The following is a 24851-nucleotide window of genomic DNA, read 5'->3' on the forward strand; positions in this document are numbered from 1 at the left end:
TTGTTTTTTGGATTTTTTGGGAGAAAGACTTCTAAAGAAGGAAAAAACATATTTTTGGATTTAGATTTTGATTTTTTTCAAATGAAAGACTTCTAAAAAGAAAGAAAATATTTTTGGTTTTTTTTTTTTGGTTTTTTTTTCCGGTGAGAATCAGACCCGTGTAGTTCGGTGGATCAGAAATAAAATAGATAAACTAACTCTTTTTTATATACAATTAATCCGATAAAATTTCCTAGCAAAGAAAATATTTTTTAATTTTTTTTTTCGATTGTTTTTTTTTTTGGAATTGGTGAAAGAAAAACTTCTAAAGTAGAAAAATATTTTTTGGATTTTGGGAGAAAGACTTTTTTTTTTAAAAAAGGAAGAAAATATTTTTGGACTTTTGGTCTCAAACAAATAGGAAGTTTCTAAAGAAGTAATTAAAGGAAAATATCTTTTTGGATTTTTTAAAAATTGGGGGCCGAAACCGATGAGGTTTGCCTACGTATCTCACATCCGGTGAGAATCAGACCCGCATAGTTCGGTTAAAATTGACTATGTACTTCTTCTTTTTTTTATATGAAAATTAATCTTTAAGAACCATATGCACTAAACCACATCATTTTTTCTCTCTTTGTTCAACCGATATATGCTAAAGTCGGTAGACATGCAAGCCTCCCAAATAATGCAACAAGTAGCACATAATATGATATAATGGTTTCAACAAGGTACCTGTCCTAAAACAGAACTCGGCCCATGAGTCGAGCGCTGCTAAGTCAAATGCACATGATGCAAATAAAGCGTAGCCTACTAGGGATATTCATTGCTTGCGGCTTGTTCTTCTAAGTTTGTAAATCCTAAAGGAGATGGTATCTAGACCTGGCTTACCCGGGCGGACAACCCGAGCCAAGGAGCGTCAAGCGTCACTAGTAGTAGAACAGCACTGGCTAGCTAACGGCTCTCCCGCCTAAACACGTGTGACTAAATCTTTCACCAGAAACTGGTAGGCTAACTAACTTTATCTCAAGACAGAAATTTTGTGATGCTGGTAGGCAAACACAACATAACTAATTATCAGAAGACTCATAGGAATGCGAGAGAAGATACAATTTATATGTACAGTTCAACAATATCAAAACGGTAAAAATTCGACAAGTAACACATTAGGCCTAAGTAAATCACAATATATACAAAAATTAATAAAGCCAAATAAAGTCAATGTACAAGCTCGAATTCTTGAAGTCCCCAGCAGAGTCGCCAGAGCTGTCACACCCCTTTAATGCCCCCCAAAATTATAATGTGTGTAGATAATGTGTGTTGGATTGTGGGTTAAAGAATTTTTCAATTAAAGTGACAATTTGAAATAGGGATTATTTTATTGTTCAGAGTCGCCACTTGAAATTGATTTTTGGGTGTTCCAAATCACCTTTTATTTGAATCCCTAATCAAAGGAAGATTTGACTCTTTTATTATTGGTCTGCGAAAATAAAGTCCGGGTAAGAAATTCTGTTGGCCGGGGAGAAGGTGTAAGGCATTCCCCGAGTCCCGTGGTTCTAGCACGGTCGCTTTATTAACTACAACTTGGCTTGAATTAATTTTGGATAAACTCTGATTTATTGGTTTCCATGTTTTATATATGTACGCTTTTATTGCTTGATTAGATTTATGAAAATTATCTTGAAACGAACTATGTGTGTGTGAATCCGTTTTATTTAGTGTGTTAAATTCATGTCACGCGTACTTGTACGATTAATAACACATTATTTATTAAGATTGTTTCGCTCAAAGTTGCGCGAACGCATACTTCGGTTTTAGTTTGGGAATCATGGTCATGTCACGCGAAAGTATACATAATCATGATGATTAGATTAAAAGCGCGCCTAAAAGTATACTAGCGGTGTTCATTATGGATTATTCTTGAACTAATTTTAGATTATTGCGAACACAATCAATTTTTTTTTTTAAAATTAAATATAGCATAAAATATCAATGATTAAACATGTAGCGTCAAAGAAGAATCTAACAAATATAATAACAAAGACTAATAGAATTTAAACCTACATCTCTTTTTACCGTATCATTGCACGTTTGTTTTTTTTAATGGTCTTGCACTTCAATATAACACCAAACAAACGGATTAAATATCAAGGAAACAAGCAACGGGATTACGAAGATATACTAACACCAAAGAAAACTAAACAGATCTAGCAAAGTTGAGAAGACAAAATAAAGTTGCAAATGAAAGAAAATGGACTTTTTATAGCTTTCAATTTATCAAAAAGCCTCATGTCGGTTTACAAAGAAAATCAGGCCGACGAAGCTAAACACGAACAGACCGTACCGGAAACCAGGCCAGAACCTTCGAACCTTCACCCCTTCGAACAACGACTTCCGACGATCATCATGAATGCGCCGGTGTTCTCTGTTTCGATGTTGAGCAAGGGACTATTTTTTAGTGAACTTGGCCGCTGTGTTTTACCGCTTTTGATGGTTATTTTGAGGAAGAAAAAAGTATTTTTCGGGGCTGATTTTCAGCAGTAACACAACTGAGTTTTGGGGTATTTTTTGGGTGATTTGAGGCTGATTTCAAGGGCTGTTTTGTTGCCTTTTTGGAGCTGGAATTTCGGGCTGCGATTCGTCGCTTTTTTGGCTATTTTTGCATCGAACTTTTGCTGGAAAATGGCTGTTTTTTCAGATGCTTTTGGAGCCGTTTTTGGAATGATTTTCGGCTGTTTTTCAGCTGGGTTTTTGGAGGTCTTCTTTTTTGGTTTTCTTGCTGGAATTTTTATGCTTTTTCTTATAGGAAGAAAAGGATTTTGCTCTCCTCTTTTTGGGGATCCTTTTATCCGTTTTTCATGAGGAAGAAAAGAGTTAGGGGTTGTGAGTGGGGGACAAAGTATGGGGGCAAGCGTGGGGGACAAGGAAAAGTGGAGTGAGAACACGCGTGGGGGACAAAGAGTGGGGACACGCGTGGGAAGATGGGAGCGGGAAATATTCAAGTACGGTAAAAAATTAGGTGCTCACAATGGATGATTGTTAAAGAGTTACTACAATGTTCCTTTTTCTTTTAGAGAATTTCATGAAGACTGACTATATAATATTTTGGACAATATTCAAAATATTTTGAAATAATTAACTTTTTTTTGGTTGCTAAAATGAAGAACTTTTATTGAAGACAAAAATTAAGGAGAGTTATTACAACATGGAACTAATTTTATTGATACAGTCCCAAAAATGTCTTTGCGGAAATTTAAAGAAGCAAATAAAGACGGTGTACCCCAAAATTGATCTTCGCGCTCAACATGGTTATGTGATGTCCAGGTACTTTCATAGTTTGTTAGAACGTGTGCGGCCGTGTTAACTTCATCGTATATGTACTTGACTGGTGGGTGGTCCATTGTGGCGATGAGGAACCTGTAATCAGGTTTGTGTATGCAGCATTATTCATAGTAGGCTGTAGTAGTAAAGTCAATACCTGAGAATCTATTGCCACTACAAGTATGAATAGATAATTAGCAAAAACAAACTCCAATCCTTTGAGTAGAGCAGTAATTTCAGCTTGTAGTACCGTAGATATTATAATATGACTGGAGAATCCTTCAATCCAGTTCCCATTTGAATCCCTGATGAATCTTTCTACTCCTCCTGTATTGAGTTTTTTTTATGCACCGTCTATATTTAATTTATAGATGTTGGGTGGTAGAGGCGGAGTCAGGATTTGAAGATTATGGGTTCAGAATTCTAGTTCTTTTAAGTTACTGAGTTCTAACTTAATAATTTATGTATATTTAATAATTTCTTAAGACAAATATAAGGTTTCGACCAAAGCTATTGGGTTCAACCGAACCCATAGCCGAAAGGCCGGCTCCGCCCCTGTTGGGTGGTGGTGGATGCCAGCGAATTTGTATACCATGTATCTGTCGTTGAGGATTGTTTTGATTAGTAAGACATAAGTATTCTACTGCCTGAATGAAGATCTTTTGATAATTGATGATTAGGGATGTTTTATGGAATATGTTATGCTTATGATTTAGCCAAATATTCTAAAGGATTATTGGAATGAGGATGGATAAGGGAATTTGAACTTGGTTAGGAGAGTAGTTAGTACGGTAGATGTACACATAATTTTAATCCATTGAAGGATGTCTTCTGCGTTAGAGTCGATGTATAGGACGTCCCAAATGGTTTTGTTTTTCGAAAAATGTATGAAATAATTAACTTTATTAAATATGTTTATACTTTTTGGATTTTATGTGGTTTATTAATCTAGAAAGAAAATTGAACCATATTATGAGGAGATAGGTTCAAGAACTTTATACAAAACCGTCGGTCATAATTATTAAATTTTTTTTAGTCATATATATCGATTATATATTCATTATGCATAATTATACATATATATATATAAATTATACATATATTATATTTTCACCGACTATTTTTAGTTTAAAAAGTTGGGTGGACGGATATTTGGTCTACTTCTTCTATGTTCAAGAGAGGGGAGGACCCGACCCGGGCCATTTCTCATTCCGGACCGCGCACTCCCTGGGCAATATAGCATTCAAATTAAAGTTCCAAAGACGGACACAAAAGACAGAATCTTTTCAATCAAATTCTAACGATGACACAAAAGCGGAAGAAGAAGAAATCAGTACCTCCTAATCAAAGAGTTGTGAGTTCTTTTCTCTATGGCTAAAAGGTGTATAATTTTATTTTTCTTAAATTGTTAAAACTGTTTTAGACCAGTTTATTTAACACTGGTGTGGTGTTAAATAGAAAGACAAAGTTATGCCTTCACTGAGTTAGTTTGTCAAACTAGATACACCCAATTGCCAAGTAATTTCAGTTTTTTCCACTTGAAATATTCAATTTTGTTATTAGTTAATTGTAGAGAGAGAAACCCTAGCAAGCATTTCATTTCCGGATCCAAAATAGACCCGGTATTTTCATCTCCAAATCGATAAAGACTGAGTCTTTTCAATCAAAGCTTACCAATAAGAGAAGCCCTAACATTCAAAGAAAGATGACGCAGAAGAAGAAGAATGAGGTAAAATTAGCAAATAGTAGTTCTGCTCCAAAGATACAAAAGGCGAAAGGTCAACAAAAGAAGAAGAAGAAATCCGTTGCAAATACAAAAAAAGCTAATCTTTTCAATTAAATTATTATTAGCAATGGAGAAGATGCGACCCAAAAGTTCAATCACATCTCCAAAGGTATCTCTTTCTGCTTCTGCTGTGTGTGTGCGCGCTCGCACCTGGACTATTTCACCAGCTACCTCCTAACTCTGCTCATCAAATTCTGCTTTATTGTGCTTTATAACCAACCACAATTTTTAAATTAAATCAGGGAAGAGCATTGTGGAGCCATCAAATGATAACACGGATCGAATGGACGTTGATCTGGTGAGTTCTGATTTCTGGGTGGTATTGCTTACTTACCATTGAGTTTTTAAATTGTTGTTGGTTGGGAAATAGATGCTTGGTGTGTTAGACATTTTCCGAGGTTATGATTAACAACATTAAAGACAACATTTTTCAAGGAAGGAAGATATTATGGCTAGCTAACAAGGCCAATTCTATATATTCTTTCTCATCCTCATTGGAAAAAATAGGAACGATGGCTTAATTTTCTTTCATTAGTTCTTTTCTTCTTTTTTTTGTGATTGAAAAGAGTTTGCTAGTGTTAGAGTTATGCAATTTTGAATCTGAGAAATTACTGGAATTGTTGATCAGGTGAATCCAGGGTGTTACTTAAAATTTAGTCCAATTGTTATTGGTTGGACTTAGATTCTATTTGTAGGTTTATTTGCTCTGATTAAAAGGTGTATTCCCGTGTTTAATTCACTTTAAATTGTTCAAAATGTTTTAGATCCCAGTGGAGAAACTTACCTAAACCATGGTTGCAGTGTTTTGTGGTAAATAGGAAGAATGGGAATAACGCATGCTATTTTTTCCTGTAATTTTTTCCTAACTCGTCCAGTCACTGGAGTTCCATGGAACTTTAGAGCACATCCGCCCCAGTGAAACAACAACAACAACAAGCTGACAAATCACATCAGTGGCTTCATTCATATAAATATAATGTCACACTAGAAAACAATGTGAAATTTATGCCTTTTATTCTCCAGTGTTATAAATAGCGCTCGCCTCAGCGCTAATAGCGTGAGGCGAGGCGATGCGAGCAGCCTGCGCTATTTTGGTTCTGTTGCGTTGCGATTGTAAAAGGCGAGCGCCTCTGCCTGCGTAGCGAGAGGCGCTGTGTAGCGAGAGGCGAGCTGTGGCGTTGCTTTTTGAAAATAAAGAAAGAAAAAGGCTTAGATATTTTTAAAAAAAAAGACCAACGACTTAAAACATTAGGGTTGCAGCGATTTCATGTTTCTTTCTTCTTCAACCTTCTAACAACAGAGCAGCCAAGACCACCCAGCCCAGGTAAGCTTCTCTTCTTCTTCGACTTCCTTTCTTCTTCTTCTTCTTCTTCTTCTTTCTTCCTTCTTCTTTCTCCTTTCTTTCTTTCTTTCTTTCTTCCTTTTCCTTCTTCTTCTCTTCTTCTTTCTATTTTTTTTGCTCTGTTTTTTGTCGAGCAACAGTGCAGAGCAGAGAGTCTGTTGCTCTGTTTTTTTTAGTTTTTCTTCTTCTTCTGACCTTCTCTTCTTCTTTCTATTTTTTTTGCTCTGTTTTTTGTCAAGCATCAGTGTAGCAAAAAACAAAACAGAGAGTATGTTTATGCTCTGTTTTATTTTTTCGTCTTTCTTCTTCTTCTGATCTTCTCTTTATTTTTTTTTTGCTCTGTTTTTGATTGAGCAGCACTACTGCACCCTGTTTTTGCAGAGGCAAAGGCAGAGAACTTCTAACTTCAAACCTGAAATTTCCTCCTTTTTCAGTTATAGAGTAGAATTAATTGCATATTGTGAATTGATATATTTATTAATCTATTATTGTTATTGAGTTTTTAGTTATATATATAATATTTTAGTTTTTTGTATAAATTGTCGCTTCACATAAAAAAGGCGAGCGCTTCGCTGCGCGCCTCTCGCCTCAGTGAAGCGGGCCCTCGTCGCTATTTGTCGCCACACGCTATCCAAAACACTGTTATTCTCACACCAATCTTGTGGAGTCCAGTTTGACAAGATAACTCGGTGAAGGCATAAAACTTTATGCCTTTTATTTTCACACCAATTTTATGCCATCACCGAGTTATCTTGTTAAACTGGACACCATAACTATAGCCAAGGCTTCAAACATGAGTGAAATTCTTGAAGTACATGGCTCATCTGTTGCTTACTTGGTGCCACTGCCAATTGCGGAGTAATTTCAATTTTTTCCACTTGAAATATTCAATTTTATTATTAGTTAGTAGATAGCAGAAATGGAAATAATTGCAGGTTTATCTTTTCTGACTCTTGGTAAGATGTCTAATATTTGAGTACTTTTAAAAAAATTGTCTGATTGCTCTTTTTTTGGCCTAGTTTTTTGTCCTATCTAGGCCACGGCAACTCACTTCCAAGAGGAAGTACTTATGGACAACCTCAGTAGGCTACCTGTGCAGTCTCTTCTTCGATTCAAATGCGTTTCAAAATTTTGGAATACATTGATCTCGGAGCCTTACTTTAAGATGAAGCATCTCAATCATGCCAAGAATGACCAAGATTCCCAAAAATTTCTTATTAACCATATGTGCCCTAAGGATAACATATTTTCCATGTATTGTGTTCCTTTATCATCAGTTCAACCGGTTGAGAAGGTACAAAAACTTGATTGCCCTTCAAACCTTAAACCATGGCGATGCACAATCCATTGTTATTGCGATGGCTTGGTTGTTATCGAGGTTCCTGATAATTTGGATAATGAGAGCTCCATACTTTTGCTGTGGAACCCCTCCACAAGAGAATCGTTAGTACTTCCCCCTCTAGAATTTCCACCAGAGGGAGATTCTCGTTTGGGATTGGGTTATGACTCAACCAGTGGTGAGTATAAGATCCTTCATATTCGGGATGGCTTAGGTGGTTGCAAATTACCTAGTGAAATTCTCACGCTGAAAGGTGGCTCCTGGAGAAGCATTGATGAACATCCTCGTGGCATTTGCACTGTGTTGTTAGGTATGCAGCCTTTGCCATTTGTACATGAGGCATTTCATTGGATCGCTATTTTGAAGAAGTTGAAGTGTTTCGTGGTGGTTTCGTTTAGTATTTCAAATGAAGTGTATGGAGAGATACCCTTGCCAAAGGAAATGTTAAGCTTGAAGGGTAACACGTCTATTGGCGTTTCAGTGTTAGAAGGAATGCTTTGTATTTATTCTAATTCTACTCGTCAGAGGAACGGAACTTTTAAGTTATGGGTATTGAAAGAATATGGTGTCGAGGAATCTTGGACTGGATTGTTAACTATAGAAGATCCTTGGATTTGTAATGCCGCACCGAAATATAGGTTTGCGGATGGTGAAGTGCTATTCTGGTGCCTTCTTTCTCAACATTCTGTGAGTGGGTTTAGGACACCGAATGGACCATTTGTATCATGGCCTCAATGTGATACCATTCAGAATGGATATGCTTTTACAGAAAGCTTGATCTCTCCAAAATCACTTACTTATTAGTTTCTTATGTATGAATGCACTTTTTCTTTTTTCCAGTTATCATGTTACAACCTCGTATTCTTATTAGTTTATCTATTGTTCACTAGTTTTTAAGGTTTCAAGATGTATTTACTAAAGCTGTTTTTTTGTGAGAAAAACAGGAGAGTCTCCTAACCATATTACTTGAGGAACAGACTGTAGGGGAGGTTTCTCAGCTTGTTTGAATGTGGGAAATTGAGAAGAGTGCAATGCTTCTAATATCATCAGGGATCAAATTTGTTCCTCCAATGTTCCCTAGGCCCTAGCATAGTAATTGAAATTTGCAAAAAAGATAATTCGAATGTATTTTGTGGATTAAGTTACTGTATCTCTAGTCTCATTGTTTTTTAATCATATGCCCTGTACCTCATAACTTTATTGGGATATCTTTATCAGTAAATACCTCTTAATTGTATCGTTATCAGGAATGCTGGAAAATATTACTAGTAATGTCTACTTTAGCCACTCTCGTGTAGTCCCCTTCCCCTTATTTTATTTTTTAAAATTTTGATCGTTCTTTGTCACAATTTATCCCCAGCATAATTACTATTTGAAAATCATATTTGTTCTTATTTTACTATAGGTTCCGCAATTTTCTGTTCTAACAAGCAAATTACCATGGCAAAATGAGATTAAAAAAACTGAACTTTTATATCGTTTCATGCATTTGAACAAGCAAATTTTATATATTTAAAGTTAAAGAAACTGAAATCAATGCAAATATTATATAGTTGTAAAATTACCATGGCTAAATGAGGGGGAAAAAAGTTTCTCAGAGAATCAACTAGAGCGATTTCATTGCTAAGAAAGAAGTGGTTAACCCCATTTTGAGTTGTCAAAACTCAAAATATACCCAGTAAGCACACCATCCAAAGACAGATTTTTACATGGAAATGTAAACTTTGCGATATTTATATGCACTGAATTAACTTTGCAGAATATTGCAGATAAACACAGAGCGATCCTCATGTATCAAGATACAACAATAATCAGTCATGGGTGTAACTCACTAATAGACTATAAATGAATGGCCCATTGCTGACTTATTAAAAGAAACTAATGACCCATCTTTTGCTCTTCTGTTGTCAAACTAAGCAAGGACAATCAGCGCAATAATATGTTATGCAGCTTAAAGAGGAGCTGCAAGTTTCATCAGCAGCAGCAACAAGAACGTGGTAGCAGCCGAAATGCCCAGATCCCTGCTATGGCGTTTTCTTGCCCACGCTAGCTCAGGATCTTGAAAGCTTTATAACCTCTCAATGTCAAAAAGAGAGCAAGGTGACTGCCACTATAAAAGCTTCAATCTACCAGTATGTATGATGATTATTTAGTATTATACCCTAACACGCCAATTCTGGTTTATTAGGACTCCATGCATTGAGAGGGTGCAGAGGTCATTCCCAGCCTCCATACCTGCATGTCGTAACAAAACACAACTGCATCATTTGTGAATCATAAATCTATAAAAAATTAACCAAGTACAATACAGTAACAGGGAAGTTCAATATTAATTGCACGTTCGCTAACTGTACAAACAAAAGTCAAGATTTGAGATCATAAAGCACATCTTTTAGTTGAATATTGTTTTTTATACGCAGTTTTATAGTTTAATATTGTTATAATAGGAAGATGGGGTTTTTCAGTGAAGTACCATGAGCTCTACATGTCTAGCGCGGTTTTAAATTGTTATAACAGAAAAATATCATCAATAGATGCAAACAGGGAGTTGGAGTTTACCAGTAAAGCATACCATGAGCGCCACATATCTCTACTTTGAGTCATTCTCAGACAAGGGCACAGCACTAGACATTAAATGTGTAAAGAAATCATCAGTAAAGCCTCCCTGAGAAGAAACGAATAGTAAGCAGGATCCTGAGATCTCAAAGGTAAACAATCTACAGTTTATTACATCTCAAATAAGAACAAATATATTGAAAACATATGCATGAAGGTACTTATCCATCATAACTCTTAAGTCTTTACCATGATATTTAGCTTTTACAAAGCTCCTTCTGATGGAAGGACAGTTTCGAGGAGTTATGCCATAAATCCATCAACAGCTTCCGCCGAAGCTGCATGTCACTCATTCTAAAGTTCTTCATTGTTAGCCCCCAAAGTATCAAAGAAGTACAGACAGCTGTATGTACAAACAAAGAAGATAGCAGTAAGATATCTAATTATGCTCAAAGAATTTGAATTCTAAGATAGGGAATACCCATTTAGAGTTGGGACAAAATTTCCAAGATTGTGGTGAATTAACTTAGAGAAATAGTCAAGCATTAATCTTGTAGTGGTTACTTACTTAACAGGATTGGTGTGATTAAAAAAGGAGGCAAGACTAAAAGAGGGTCTAACCGGTTCTTCAATGTTGCATTCAACACAACATAAGCTAGCTCCTCAAATTCCTGACGCTAAAATGGTTAAAAGCCTGCTTATACCTAGCTCTGTTCGATTACCTCCAGTTTAAAAAATGAAAATAAAAAGAGAAAGGTAACTTTGATGATATCAGACTGTAATATGGAAGTCCTTGCCCCAAGTCTACTCAAACTCAAAATTGGAACTTTCAGCACAGATGCAACACTTGACAAAAGAGTAGGCGTTAGTAGTTAAATTAACCACAAAACACAGTATATTTGCTCTTCCTCTTACTTGAGGACAGCAACTCAAACTGGTTCAGATGGACAAGTAATCACTTACAAAATATAAATATGATAAGGGTAACTAATTCAATCAATTTCTTCTTTTTTATTGAACATAGAGAAGAAAATTGCTCAAATCAATTGAGTAAAATATCACTCAAATTTTCAATCTTTTACCATTCAAAACTACAACAAACTAATAGCACGAAATTTTACATCATGTAAGAGGCCACTTACATATGCGCCTGTTCGTAGAAACACTGGCGACTTGGAAAATGTACCACAAAAAAAAAGGTTTCAATACCTGCACAATAAAGACACGCCATTAACCAGTAATATCTACATATTTCACCTAAATAGATGATAATGTCTTAAGTGATGAATAAAAATTAGTTTACCAAACAACGGAAACAAAAGAAGGAAGTAACCCAAGTAAGTAAGTTTAACAGTGAAAGGAATGCCCACACGCAATCTTCAGTATCACTTTTAGGTTCCCAGCTGATATACAACAACAACCACACAGTATAATCCCACAAGTGGCGTCTGGGGAGGGTAGGATGAACGCAGCCTTACCCCTACCCTGGAAGGGCAGGGAGACTGTTTCCGAGGTTCCCAGCTGATATATTCTCAGAAAGTAGGACACAAACTTTATGAACATGTATCATATGATTGAACATATAGGGTGAGGTCATGCATCTAACTAGGATTTTCCTTTAAAGCAAAGACTATTCCATAGGTAAAATAACCAGCTATTGGCGGCAAGAACTGTGACTCTGATAAGATCAGGTGACCATCAAAGCACAGCATCATGCGATTCTTAAAATAGCTTCATTACTGCGTTAACAATAGTAATAAGGACCGATAATAATAGGGCAAAAGTGATAACAGTGGGGAAGCTGATTATACAGCATCGTCCTACTCAGGCACATCATGCTGAAAAGCTATCAGACTGTTAGCATACAAAAGATGTCTCAAGTTAGATTAACAAAAAGATACCTGCAGTTTATGTCTCTGTCATGTTGTCAACAATTTCCTTCAAGTCTTTTAAACTGCAACCCGGTGTTCTTTCTATTCCTCTCTTCTTCATCCTCTTCTTTGTCTGAGCTACTTCATCCCAACGACCAGCTGCAGCATATATGTTGACAAGCAACAAATAATGCCAAAAATTCTTGGGATCTTCCTCAATCAACTTATTTGCAATTTGTTCTCCTAAACTTACATCCCTTCCAAAGCGGGCTGAGCCAAGTAATTCAGACCACAATGCGGATTCCAGTGGTAAATTGCTCTCCGCCGGTATGTCCTTCAGTATTTTTATTGCCTCTGGCATTAGGCCAACATCTGCCAGAAGATTAGCCATGCACCAATAATGTGCAAAATTGGGCTTTATACCAAACAAATCACTCATGTCGCCAAAGTGTGTTCTTGCTTCTGCTAACAGTCCTTCACGGGCACAAGCGCATAAGACACCCACAAATGTGATTTCATCTGGAAGCACAAGATCCCCATCACCTTGCTTCATGTTCTTAACATGATCTTTTTCTGTACCTTGTAATCTACTACTCAGCAAGTCTGCATACAGACTAAGCCCATCTTTCGGGTTCCCATGAATGCAATACCCCAAAATCATTGCATTCCAGCAGACTATGTTCTTGACCGACATCTGATCAAAAATTAAACGAGCAATTTCTGCTCTTCCGCATCGACTATACATATGGATTAAAGTCGTACTAGTAATCAAATTCAAATCTTTAGATACCTTAATAAGACACCCGTGAACAGATTTTCCTTCTCTCATCCGAGCTGACCGAGCACAAGCAGTAAGCACAATAACTACAGTCGCATCATTCCCGTTCAATCCCCTCAGTGCCATTTCTCGGAACAACTTTAGGCACTTCCCAGGGTTATTCAAATTCAAATACCCGTTCATCATGACATTCCACCCAACTAAATTCCTCACCGGCATTGCATCAAACAACTGCCTAGCAACCACTAATTCACCCACTTTCACATATCCATTCACAATGCTGTTCCAAGACACAGCATCCCTCTGCGGCATTTCATCAAACACCTGTCTAGCAAGACCAATAAATCCACAACAACTATAAAAATGCACCAAAGAATTCTGAACATGCAAAACTCCATCAACACCATTTTTCATTAATTGTCCATGACACTTCTGACCCAAATCCAAATTACCCGCCTTAGCACAAGAACTCATGAGGGGCGGGAACGTAAAACTATTAGGCAAGAACCCATTTTTAAGCCTTTGGAAATAGAACACAACAGCATTATGTGGCACAGAACTACAAACATAAGCTTTTATAACAGTATTAACAGAAAAGGTATCAGGAAAATCAATGCATTTAAATACCAAAGCAGTATATTCAACATTACAATGTTGAGTACAGAGATTCAAAAATCTGCAAGAAAATGAAGGGTTCTGTACTTGTAAAAGACCAGTGATTATCAAATGAGCTTGGATTTGAAAGAGCTGAGGTAAGCTTTGACAAGAATCCAGAAATTCCAAAGTTTTGGAGTGATGAGAAGCTGAATATGAAGAGAATAGCGATGGTTTTGTGGCAGAGAAATGAGAAGGGGTTGTGAATGGGATTAAGTGTTTAATGGAAATTCTTGCTGCCATTCATTACTATGGTTTTTGGATTAAAAAAATCAACAGAATTTATAAGCAAATACCCAAAACTCCAAAAGAGGTACTTACAAAGAAAGTTGAAATCTTTGTAAAATTTGAAGAGGGAAGAGGGAGGGTGGACAAGCCAAAAAACGAAGAAGAACGGCAGGGGATTTTTCTGAAGCGTTTTTTTATTTTATTTTTGGGCTTGAAGGTGGAATATGGGCTTGCAATACTCAATTTGGACGGCCCAATTACATGGACCCAATGGAAATGTATCTTAAGGTCTCATATATTAATCTTAATCATTTAAATTTTAGTTTTTCAGTGTATTTGAATTTATGACTTACTAATTATTCGAATCTTAATCAATAAGTATATTTTTTTTATAATCACTTAATCGGTCTAAATAGTTCTGAATTATCACTTTGTTATAATTAAGATCTATAAAAAAGTTTTGATATTATTAAAATGTTATTCATTTGAAGATTTCAGAAATGAAAAGATTTCACTACTATTCTATTCGCTCCCACCGCTACTCGCCACCTTCGCCCATTACTATCAACTACCATAAATCACAAGACCACAATTACTGTTACGGTCAATCACTACAGTTAGTCGTCACCATTACAAGTCATTAATTTACAATCATCACCACTAACTATCATTAGCAGAACCACCACTATTAGAACCACTGCTATTAATCGCCTATCACTATTATGTATCTCCTTCATCCACCACAATTATCATCCATCGACATTAATTACCGCCATCTACCACCATCTTTAACCATTACTATCGGATATTATCATCACTAGCTAATCCACAACCACCATTACCACCAAATGCTATCGCCAATCATCACCACAAGTATCAGTATTAGCCATCACCACCTCTGACCGCTATTCTTTTATTATTTTATTTATATAATATTAGATAAATCAGTTATTTCAACTTTGATATTTTTTATATATTCACATGTTGAGAAATATAAGCTTTCTTAATTCATTGATATTCAAATTTTAATATAACATTTTAATGTATATTCAGATCCATTCGTCTTAATTTTAATTAAAAAATGTGCCTTACTCTAAGTCATGACTTGTGAGGTTTATGTTAGATGCTTCAAGGAGAATCAATCCATTACACTAGACAACTCACAACTAGAAGAGAGAGGGGAATTTTCCACCTTTTTAGCTTTATGTTTTCTTCTCGAGTCGGTGATCTTGATGCTGTAAAGACTATATGCTACAATCCCATATCTCTTAGTCAATTGACAACTCGACCCTTTAAACTAAATATATTTTCCAAGTGGAGTACAAAGAATCTTATAGCATATCTTGATATAAAAAACAAATGGTATGTAATAAACATGAGGGCAAACTAGTCAATATGAAATATGATTTGCATACATTTTAAGTCATTGTAGACCGATTCGAATAAATTGCAAAACCATAGGATTCAAAAACTTTCTCCTCTGTCATATTGTTATGAGCATGTCCAATTCCAATTGCAACAGAGATTTCCATAACAGATTGATGCACAGATCAATGTCATCTGGGTTGATAAAGATTCTAGTCGTTTTGATCTTCTTCTCAAATGTTCCCTTAAAATCTGGTAAGAGTTTGATCTTTTTCTTTCCATTTGACATGTAATTATTTACCTAGGAAATTTTCTATCTTGACTTGTTTTGACTAGATCTAGACACATAAACCAATCATTTAATGGATCAGAACTTATAAGTCTCGTTTTAGCCAAGAATTCAGATCCATTGCCCTGTTTTACCTCTCAAGATTTGGCAATGGGATCTAATAGTCCTGTGCCACTCAAGAGTACTACAACACCAACAACATATCCGGTGTACTCACACAAGTGAGGTTCGGGGAGGGTGTATGTATGCAAACCTTATCCCTACCTTGTTGTTAAAATCGAAATAATCAGGTGACATACGAAAGCTAGTAAACGACGATAAATCAGATAACACTTGTGAAGGTAGAGAGGCTGTTTCCGGCTATGCCACTCAAGAGTGTAAAAAAAGAAGAAGAACGAAAACGCGATTTTCTATATCAGTCAACTACGCTATAATCACAAACCAGTTCGAGTTAAGCTATATGAATCTTCTTTATATTTTACTCATCGTCAATCTACCGCAACTGTCCTTCTTTAAATGAATGTTGCCCTAATTGGATTTGTCTTTTTTGTTAATGATTTTGGTTAGAGGGACAGTTTCATGATTGGTGCATAGCTGATGAACAGACACCAGATGATGAGCTGCTGCAGGCTGTCAGTTGGGCATGTGGCAATGGTGCAGATTGCAGCAAAATACAAGAAAATCAGCCATGTTATCTCCCAAATACTGTTAGAGATCATGCTTCTTATGCATTCAATAGCTATTACCAAAACTCAAAGCAGAAAGGGGCAAGTTGCTACTTCAATTCTGCTGCTGTTTTAACTGCTCGTGATCCAAGTAAGTTTAAAAGAAATCTAACTGCTATATTTAGCACAATATACACTAGACTCTTTTGAAAGCATTAGAGTGGGTTAGAGTCTCACATTGGTTAGGGAATGAGTTAGTGGTCTCCTCATATGGACTTGGGCAGTCTCTCCTCACGAGGTAGCTTTTGGGGTTTAGTTAGGTCATGGTACCAGAGCCAGGTCCGTTCCCGTGCTTTGATATATATTGCCCACGCTCCAGTTGGTGTCTGGACGTGCGAGGGGGTGTTAGAGTGGATTAGAGTTCCATATTGGTTAAAGAATGGGCCGTTGGTCTCCTTGGACTTGGGCAGTACTCCCTTTACGAACTAGCTTTTTCCATATCTTTACAGAAAGATAGGGCATAATTGAATAAAAAAATCTATATAATCAACATCAGCTAATCGAGAATATGTTCTAGTCATGTTAGCACGGTTAGACTCTATGATCTTTAGGAGTTCTTTAGCCCTATTAGAGATTTTTACGCTAGAAGAAAATACAAGGGCGGAGTTAGAGTGTTGAGAGCGGGTTCGGCCGAATCCAGTAGTTTTAGTTCGAATCATGTACTTGTCTTAAAAAATTTATTGAATATGTATAAATTAAAAATAGAATTCAGTAACTGAAAATGATTAAAATCTCGAACCCATAAGCTTGAAATCCTAAGTTCGTATCCGAGAAAATATGCAAAAACTTACTCTTTAGTAAATATTTGGTTTATTCCATATGATGTTGGTCGACCTGCATTTAAATGGAGAATTATGATCGTGAGGTATAGTCGATTCCAACTTATTTAGGAATGAGACATATTGTTGTTATTATATACACTAGACTCTTTTGAAGTGCCTAAAAGATAGTGATTAATTGTAATATATAATATGTTGAGAACACAATTTAATTATTGCTTGTGATTTTGTATTGACAGGCCATGACGCATGCAAGTTTGACGTTATTCCTTGATCGATCTTCTTTCCCAGATTGGAAGAGTTAAAAACTATGCTTTTCTTGTGATTCCTTCTTTTATCTTTTTCTTTTTCTTATTATTACTTATACAAAACTTAACAAAAAAATTAACTACATGAAATGATGTGAGAATTTTCGTTTGAGTATCCAATGCCATTCTTTACCTCCTATTTTTCCTTTTCTTCTTTTCCTTTTATTTCTTTTCCCCTTTTATTTATTAGACTTTATGTTATTGTCTTACCGTTTTAAAAATTATCTCAATCCGAGTGAACAAAAAAAGGCTATCCGTAAGCAATTCACTTTCCTTCCTTACCTTTAGATTCAGTCATTTATGTTCCCAATAGTCCTTTAATCGCATAGTTGTTAGTCGCTTAGCCAAATCACTTAAATGCGCTGTTTTATTTCTTGATGACCATGTTTTTATACAGGAACTCAGTACGTGACGGATCATTGGTACCGGGTGTCACGACCCAATTTTACCTGTAGGTCGTGATGGTGCCCAACACTACAGCTAGGCAAGCCAACTAATAAATTAAGCATACATTGATAAAATTTAAAACCAAGAAAAATATAAACTCAAACTCTACCAATGTGTGTGCCAAGACCTGGTGTCACAAGTGAATGAGCATCTAGTAGATTATACAAAAACTCCAAATACTATCTGAAATAAAATAGACAGAATAAAAATATCAAAAGAGACACTGGTAGCTGCAGAACGGCTCAGAAAAGCAGCTCACCACTATGCCTCTGGATGACGTGGATATGTGATGATAGGTCCTCCACTAGTACCTGTCTCAGATCCTGCACAAGAAGTGCAGCAAGTGTAGTATGAGTACGTAAACAACGTATACCCAGTAAGTATCAAGCCTAATCTCAAAGTGGTAGAGACGAGATGGCCGACTTTGACACTCACTATAGGTCAATAACAATTGAAATAAAAACTAGGATATTTAAATCAATGTGATTTATAGAATTTATTTAATCAGCGAAAATAATCAAACTCCTTCAAATGTATCAATTTTCAATATATTAATTAAATTCCTTTAATTCAAATAAATTTCAATTTATCAATTAAATCTCATTTAAAGGAGTAACAATTAATTCCTTAACAAGCAAGAATAATAATTCATTAAATTCCAAAGATTTTTTAATTTACTAATTAGTTTTACAAGCTGAAATAAATTATTAAAGTATCGTGTAATTATTATTATTATTAAGCACGATTTCTACCGAGGACGTACGGCCCGATCCAGAGTGTCGTGTACACTGCCGAGGGACGTGCGGCGTGATCCATAGATGCATCTATCCTGCCGAGGCGTTCGGCCCGCTCCACAAGAAAGGAGGACATTTTTATGTACCTCCGGAAGGAGAGTATATTTATTATATGATAAATTTGGGAGGAGAACAATTTCTTTTGACAATTAATTGATTTAAATAGAAATCAAGCCTATGAGATTTTTATCCTTTAATATCTTTATCAAACAATTCACAATATATATATTCATATATATCAATTAATACTAATTAATCAAAGAATATAATTTACACAAGTAATACATGCTTTGAGTCCTAAACTACCCGGACTTTAGCATTAATAGTAGCTACGCACGGACTCTCATCACCTCGTGCGTACGTAGCCCTCACAATTAGCAACAATTATTTAATCTTAATCACCTATGAGGTAATTTCTCCCTCACAAGATTAGACAAGAGACTTACCTCGTCTTGCTCCAATTTAATCCAAGATTTTGCCTTTTTCACGATTATCCAACACTGTCTGGCTCGAATCTAGCCAAAATAATTCAGTACAATCACTAAAAATTGTAGAAAATAAATTCTATAAGAAAATACTATATTTTTAATAAAAAATCCCGAAATTAATCAAAAAATTCGCCCGCGGGGCTCACATCTCGGAATCCGACGAAAGTTATGAAATCCGACAACCCATTTAATTACGAGTCCAACCATGCCAGCTTCACTCAAATCCGACTCTGAATCGATACCGAAATCTCAAAATTTCGTTTCTATGAGATTTCTAAACTTTTCCAAATTTCAATCTCAAAACACTAATTAAATTGTGAAAATAATGATATATTCTTGTATATTGATCAAATCCGAGTTAGAATCACTTACCCCAATGTTTTTCCCTTGAAAATCTGCCAAAAGTCGTCTCTGCTCAAGCTCAAGTTCGTCAAAAATGGCAAAATGGGACAAATGCCCTCTTTTTATAACACTGCCCAGCACTTCGGAACAGGGCCTCGATCGCGGCATCGAACATGTGCCTTCGATCAGGGCATCGAGGGTTGGGCCTCGATCCTAGCCTTCGAGCCATACCTTCGATCATGCCATCGAGCCTTACCTTCGATCGCGACTTCGATCACAGGCTCGAGTCTGGACCTCGGTCATGGCCTCGATCAGGGTATCGAGGTTGGGCCTTCGATCATAGCCTCAATCATTGCATCGAGCTTAAGCCTTCGAGCCTTACCCTCGATCATGCCCTCGAGCCTTGCCTTCGATCGAGGCTTCGATACTGAGCCTCGTCCCTGACTTCTTCTCAGGCCTCGATCGTGGGCTCGATATCTGGGGCTCGATCTGAGGCTCGATATCTGGGGCTCGATCTGAGGCTCGGTATCTGGGGCTCGACCTGAGGTTCGATATCTGGGGCTCGATATCTGGGGCTCGATCACATCCCAGAAAATGCAGCAGAAGAGAAAATTGCAGCAGCTTTTTAAGTCCAACTTTTGATCTGTTAACCATCCGAAAATCACCCGAGGCCCTCGGGACCTCAACCAAATATACCAACAAGTCCTAAAACATCATACGAACTTAGTCGAACCTCTAAATCACATCAAACAATGCTAAAACCATGAATCATACCCCAATTCAAGTTTGATGAAACTAAGAGTTTTCAACTTCTACATTCAATGCCGGAACCTATCAAATCAACTCCGATTGACCTCAAATTTTACACACAAGTCATAAATTACATTATGAAAATTTTCGAAACTGGATTCCGACTCCGGTATCAAAAAGTCAACTCCCCGGTCAAACTTTCAAACTTTAAATTCCTATTTTAGCCATTTCAAGCCTAATTTCACTACGGACTTCCAAAAACAATTCCGATCACGCTCCTAAGTCCAAAATCACCATACGGAGCTGTTGGAATCATCAAAATTCTATTCCGGGGTCATTTTCTCAAAATGTTGACCGAAGTCAAATTTAGCACATTAAGGCCACCTTAAGGAACCAAGTGTTCCGGTTTCACCTCAAATACTTCCAAATCCCGAACCAACCATTCCCGCAAGTCATAAATCATTAAAAGCACTTACGGAAAGTTTTATTTTAGGGAACGGGGTTCTAAAAGTTAAAATGACTGGTTGGGTCATTACATTCTCCACCTCTTAAACAAACGTTCGTCCTCGAACGGGTTTAGAATTATACCTGAAGTGCTGAATAAGTGTGGATATCTGCTCCGCATGTTTTCCTCGGTCTCCCAAGTCGCTTCCTCGACTGGTTGGCCCCTCCACTGGACTTTTACTGCAGAAATCCTCTTGGATCTCAACTGGCGAACTTGTTTATCAACAATGGCAATTGGCTCCTCTTCATAACCCAAGTTATTATCTAGCTGAACTGTGCTGAAGTCTAACACATGTGATATGTCGGCATGATACTTCTGGAGCATAGATACGTGAAAAACTGGATGAACTCCCGATAGGCTGGGAGGCAAGGCAAGCTCATAAGAAACCTTCCCAACTCGTTTCAACACCTCAAATGGGCCTATAAACCTTGGGCTCAACTTGCCCTTCTTCCCGAATCTCATAATTCCCTTCATCGGCGAAACCTTCAAGAGAACTTTTTCACCTACCATAAATGATATATCACGCGCTTTCTGATCCGCGTAACTCTTTTGTCTGGACTGTGCTGTACGAAGTCGCTCCTGAATCAACTTTACCTTTTCCAAGGCATCCCTTACCAAATCAGTACCATATAACTTAGCCTCACATGGCTCAAACCATCCGATAGGTGAACAACATCGCCGACCATATAAAGCCTTAAATGGAGCCATCTCGATGTTGGATTGGTAACTGTTATTATAAGCAAACTCGGCCAAAGGCAGGAAACGATCCCACTGACCTCCAAAGTCAATCACACATGCTCTGAGCATATCCTCCAAAATCTGAATTGTCCTCTCTGACTGTCCATCGGTCTGCGGATGAAAAGCTGTGCTAAGCTCTACACGGGTCCCTAACTCACTCTGTACTGCTCTCCAGAAATGTGAAGTAAACTGAGGGCCTCTATCTGATATGATGGAAATTGGCACACCGTGCAACCGAACTATCTCCTGAATATAAATCTGGGCCAACCTCTCTGAAGTATACGTAATCACAACAGGAATAAAATGTGCCTACTTGATCAACCTGTCAACAATCACCCAAACTGCATCAAACTTCCTCAAGGTCTGCGGCAACCCAACTAATAGTAATTCGTTCCCATTTCCACTCTGGTATGGTCATCTGTTGGAGTAGGCCACCTAGCCTCTGGTGCTCATATTTAACTTGCTGGCAATTTAGACACCGAGCTACATACTCAACTATGTCCTTTTTCATTCGTCGCCACCAATAATGTTGCCTCAAGTCACGATACATCTTAGTAGCACCTGGATGAATAGAATATCGAGAACTGTGTGCCTCTTCTAGGATCTTTTTCCTCAGTTCATCCACATTAGGAACACACAGACGATCCTGGAGTCGCAAAACACCATCCGCTCTAATAGTAACTTCCTTGGTATCACCTCGTAGTACCGTTTCACGAAGAACCACCAGGTCTGGGTCATCATACTGGCGAGCCTTGATCTGTTCAAATAGTGAAGACCGAGCCACAACACATGCAAGAACTCGGCTGGGCTCTGAAATATCCAACCTCACAAGTCTGTTAGCCAAGGACTAAATATCTGAGGCTAATGGCCTTTCCTCTGCTAAAATGAAGGCCAAACTACCCATAATCTCCGCCTTTCTTCTCAAGGCATCTGCAACCACATTTGCTTTGCCCGGATGATACAAGATAGTAATATCATAATCTTTTAGTAACTCCAGCCATCTACGCTGCCTCAAATTTAGATCCCTCTGCTTGAACAAATGCTGCAAACTGCGATGATCAGTGTAAACTTCGCAAGACACCCCATAAAGATAATGCCTCCAAATCTTAAGAGCGTGAACAATCACAGCTAACTCCAAATCATATACCGAATAATTCTTTTCATGGGGCTTCAGCTGACGTGAAGCATATGCAATAACTTGCCCTTCCTACATCAATACACAACCCAAGCCAACGCGCGAAGCGTCATAATACACTGTATACATCCCCGAACCAGAAGGCAACACTAACACTGGTGTTGTAGTCAATGATGTCTTGAGCTTCTAAAAGCTCACCTCACAATCATCGGACCATCGGAATGGAGCACCCTTCTGGGTTAATTTGGTCAAAGGTGCTGCAATAGATGAAAAACCTTCCACGAACCGACAATAATAACCTGCCAAACCCAGAAAACTCCTGATCTCCGTCGCCGAAGTGGGACGATGCCAATTCTGAACTGCCTCAATCTTTTTGGGATCAACTTTAATACCTTCGCCCGATACGATATGTCCCAAAAATGCTACAGACTCTAGCCAAAACTCACATTTAGAGAACTTAGCATATAGCTTTTGTTCCCACAATGTCTGAAGCACTACTCTCATATGCTGCTCATGCTCCTCCTTACTACGTGAGTATATCAAAATGTCATCAATGAAGACAATGACAAATGAGTCAATATATGGCCCGAATACCCTGTTCATCAGATCCATAAATGATGTTGGTGCATTAGTTAAACCAAAAGACATTACCAGAAACTCATAATGACCATATCTAGTACGAAAAGCAGTCTTCGGAACATCCAAATCCCGAATCTTCAACTGATGGTATGCCGACCTCAAGTCGATCTTAGAGAATACCCTAGCACCCTCCAACTGGTCAAATAGATCATCAATACGCGGCAACGGGTACTTGTTCTTAATAGTGACTTTGTTCAATTGGCGATAATCAATACATATCCGCATTATTCCATCCTTCTTTTTCACAAACAATACTGGTGCACCCCAAGGCGATACACTCGGTCTGACAAACCCTTTGGCTAGTAACTCTTCAAGCTGTTCTTTCAATTCTTTCAATTCTTTCGGAGCCATACGATACGGTGGGATAGATATAGGCTGGGTATCTGAAGCCAAGTCAATACAGAAATCAATATCACGATCAGGTGGCATACTTGGAAGATCTGACGGAAATACACCGGGGAACTCTCGAACTACAGGCACTGAATCAATAGCAGGAGTCTCTGCAGTAGTATCCCGAACATAGGCTAGATAAGCCAAACAACCCTTCTCAACCATGTGTTGAGCCTTTATAAAAGAAATAACTCGATTAAATGAACTAACATGCGAACCCTTCCGCTCCAGCTTAGGCAATGCTGGAATAGCCAAGGTAACAGTCTTGGCATGACAGTCTAGAATAGCATGATATGGAGACAACCAATCCATACCCAGAATAATTTCAAAATCGATTATCTCAAGCAATAGGAGATCTGCTCTAGTTTCATAACCACAGAATGTAATAATACAGGACCGGTAGATCCGGTCCACAACAATAGAATCGCCCACAGGAGTGGACACATAAACAGGAGTACTCAAGGACTCACGAGAAACGTCCAAAAATAGAGCAAATAGAGATGACACATATGAATACGTAGATCCCGGATCAAATAGTACTGAGGCACCTTTGCCACAAATAGAAATAATACCTGTAATCACAGCATCTGAGGCCTCCGCATCTGGTCTAGCCGGAAAAGCATAAAATCGAGTTGGAGCGCTAACTGGCTGGCCTCCGCCTGGCTGACCTCTACCTCTAGGACGGGCCCTACCCACCTGTCCTCCACCTCTGGGTGGTCGCACTACTGGTAGAGCAACTGGTCCGGTAAGCATAGGCTGCTGACCGTGCTGTACTGGTCTACCCCGAAGCCTGGGGCAAAACCTCCGCATGTGACTGGGATCCCCGCACTCGTAACAACTCTTCGGTGCGATGGGCTGCTGACTAAGTGTCTGGCCCTGGGGACCTGAATACCCACTGGGAGGACCCTGAATAGCTGGTGGGAGGTAAGAACTCTCTGGGGTAGCACTGAGATAAGGTCGCACTAGAGCACCTCGAGGAGGTGGTGGTGCTGGATATGGGGCTCTACTGGACTGTCCCCTCACGAACTGACCTCTGCCCCCGGACGGAGCACCTCTGAACTCTCCAGAGTACCTGAACCGCTTATCTCTCATAATCTGCTCTCGGTTCCGCTGACGTACACCCTCAATCCTCCTGGCTATCTCCACAACTCGCTCATAAGAAGTACCCATCTTAACCTCTCGAGCCATAGTAGCATGAATACCAGTATGTAAACTGGCTACAAACCTTTGCACTCTCTCCGCCTCAGTAGGGAGTATCATTAGTGCATGGCGAGATAATTCAGAAAACCTCGCCTCATAATTGGTC

At 38.0% G+C, this 24851-nt stretch overlaps 3 protein-coding genes across 11 annotated transcripts; 2 read left to right on the plus strand and 1 right to left on the minus strand.

Moving 5' to 3' along the window:
* Positions 1-4486: 4486 nt before the first annotated feature.
* On the plus strand, positions 4487-9051 carry LOC104093203 (F-box protein CPR1-like). 2 transcript variants are annotated; one of them, XM_009598929.4, is made up of 3 exons: positions 4487-5192; positions 5326-5381; positions 7445-9051. In XM_009598929.4, the coding sequence occupies exon 3, from the start codon at positions 7495-7497 to the stop codon at positions 8566-8568; it is 1074 nt and encodes a 357-aa protein (XP_009597224.1). In that variant the 5' UTR covers positions 4487-5192; positions 5326-5381; positions 7445-7494; the 3' UTR covers positions 8569-9051. The 2 variants fall into 2 exon arrangements, with proteins under 2 accessions (XP_009597224.1, XP_009597225.1); XM_009598930.4 differs by having other exon boundaries at positions 4507-4651.
* Positions 9052-9476: 425 nt separating this feature from the next.
* LOC104093202 (pentatricopeptide repeat-containing protein At3g51320) lies at positions 9477-14015 on the minus strand. Of its 8 annotated transcripts, none has more exons than XM_009598925.4 (6): positions 12222-14015; positions 11463-11529; positions 10942-11014; positions 10570-10723; positions 10324-10429; positions 9477-9999 (listed from the first exon to the last, which is right to left on the minus strand). In XM_009598925.4, the coding sequence occupies exon 1, from the start codon at positions 13864-13866 to the stop codon at positions 12229-12231; it is 1638 nt and encodes a 545-aa protein (XP_009597220.1). In that variant the 5' UTR covers positions 13867-14015; the 3' UTR covers positions 9477-9999; positions 10324-10429; positions 10570-10723; positions 10942-11014; positions 11463-11529; positions 12222-12228. The 8 variants fall into 8 exon arrangements, with proteins under 8 accessions (XP_009597220.1, XP_009597218.1, XP_009597219.1 ...); XM_009598923.4 differs by having other exon boundaries at positions 10942-11030; XM_009598924.4 differs by having other exon boundaries at positions 10942-11042.
* Positions 14016-15248: 1233 nt separating this feature from the next.
* LOC104093201 (glucan endo-1,3-beta-glucosidase 4-like) lies at positions 15249-17456 on the plus strand. The gene is made up of 3 exons (XM_009598919.4): positions 15249-15471; positions 16073-16321; positions 17249-17456. The coding sequence occupies exons 1-3, from the start codon at positions 15345-15347 to the stop codon at positions 17281-17283; spliced, it is 411 nt and encodes a 136-aa protein (XP_009597214.1). The 5' UTR covers positions 15249-15344; the 3' UTR covers positions 17284-17456.
* The last annotated feature ends 7395 nt before the right edge of the window (positions 17457-24851 follow it).

This window comes from Nicotiana tomentosiformis, chromosome 5 (genome assembly GCF_000390325.3).
Source record: "Nicotiana tomentosiformis chromosome 5, ASM39032v3, whole genome shotgun sequence".
Lineage (NCBI taxonomy): Eukaryota > Viridiplantae > Streptophyta > Magnoliopsida > Solanales > Solanaceae > Nicotiana > Nicotiana tomentosiformis.

Coding starts and splice junctions, on each gene's coding strand:
- LOC104093202 (XM_009598928.4), bottom strand. CDS start 13,866: ATGGCAGCAAGAATTTCCATTAAACACTTAATCCCATTCACAACCCCT.
- LOC104093201 (XM_009598919.4), top strand. CDS start 15,345: ATGAGCATGTCCAATTCCAATTGCAACAGAGATTTCCATAACAGATTG. Junction 15,472..16,072: donor AAATGTTCCCTTAAAATCTG/GTAAGAGTTTGA, acceptor GATTTTGGTTAG/AGGGACAGTTTCATGATTGG. Junction 16,322..17,248: donor TTTAACTGCTCGTGATCCAA/GTAAGTTTAAAA, acceptor TTGTATTGACAG/GCCATGACGCATGCAAGTTT.
- LOC104093203 (XM_009598929.4), top strand. CDS start 7,495: ATGGACAACCTCAGTAGGCTACCTGTGCAGTCTCTTCTTCGATTCAAA.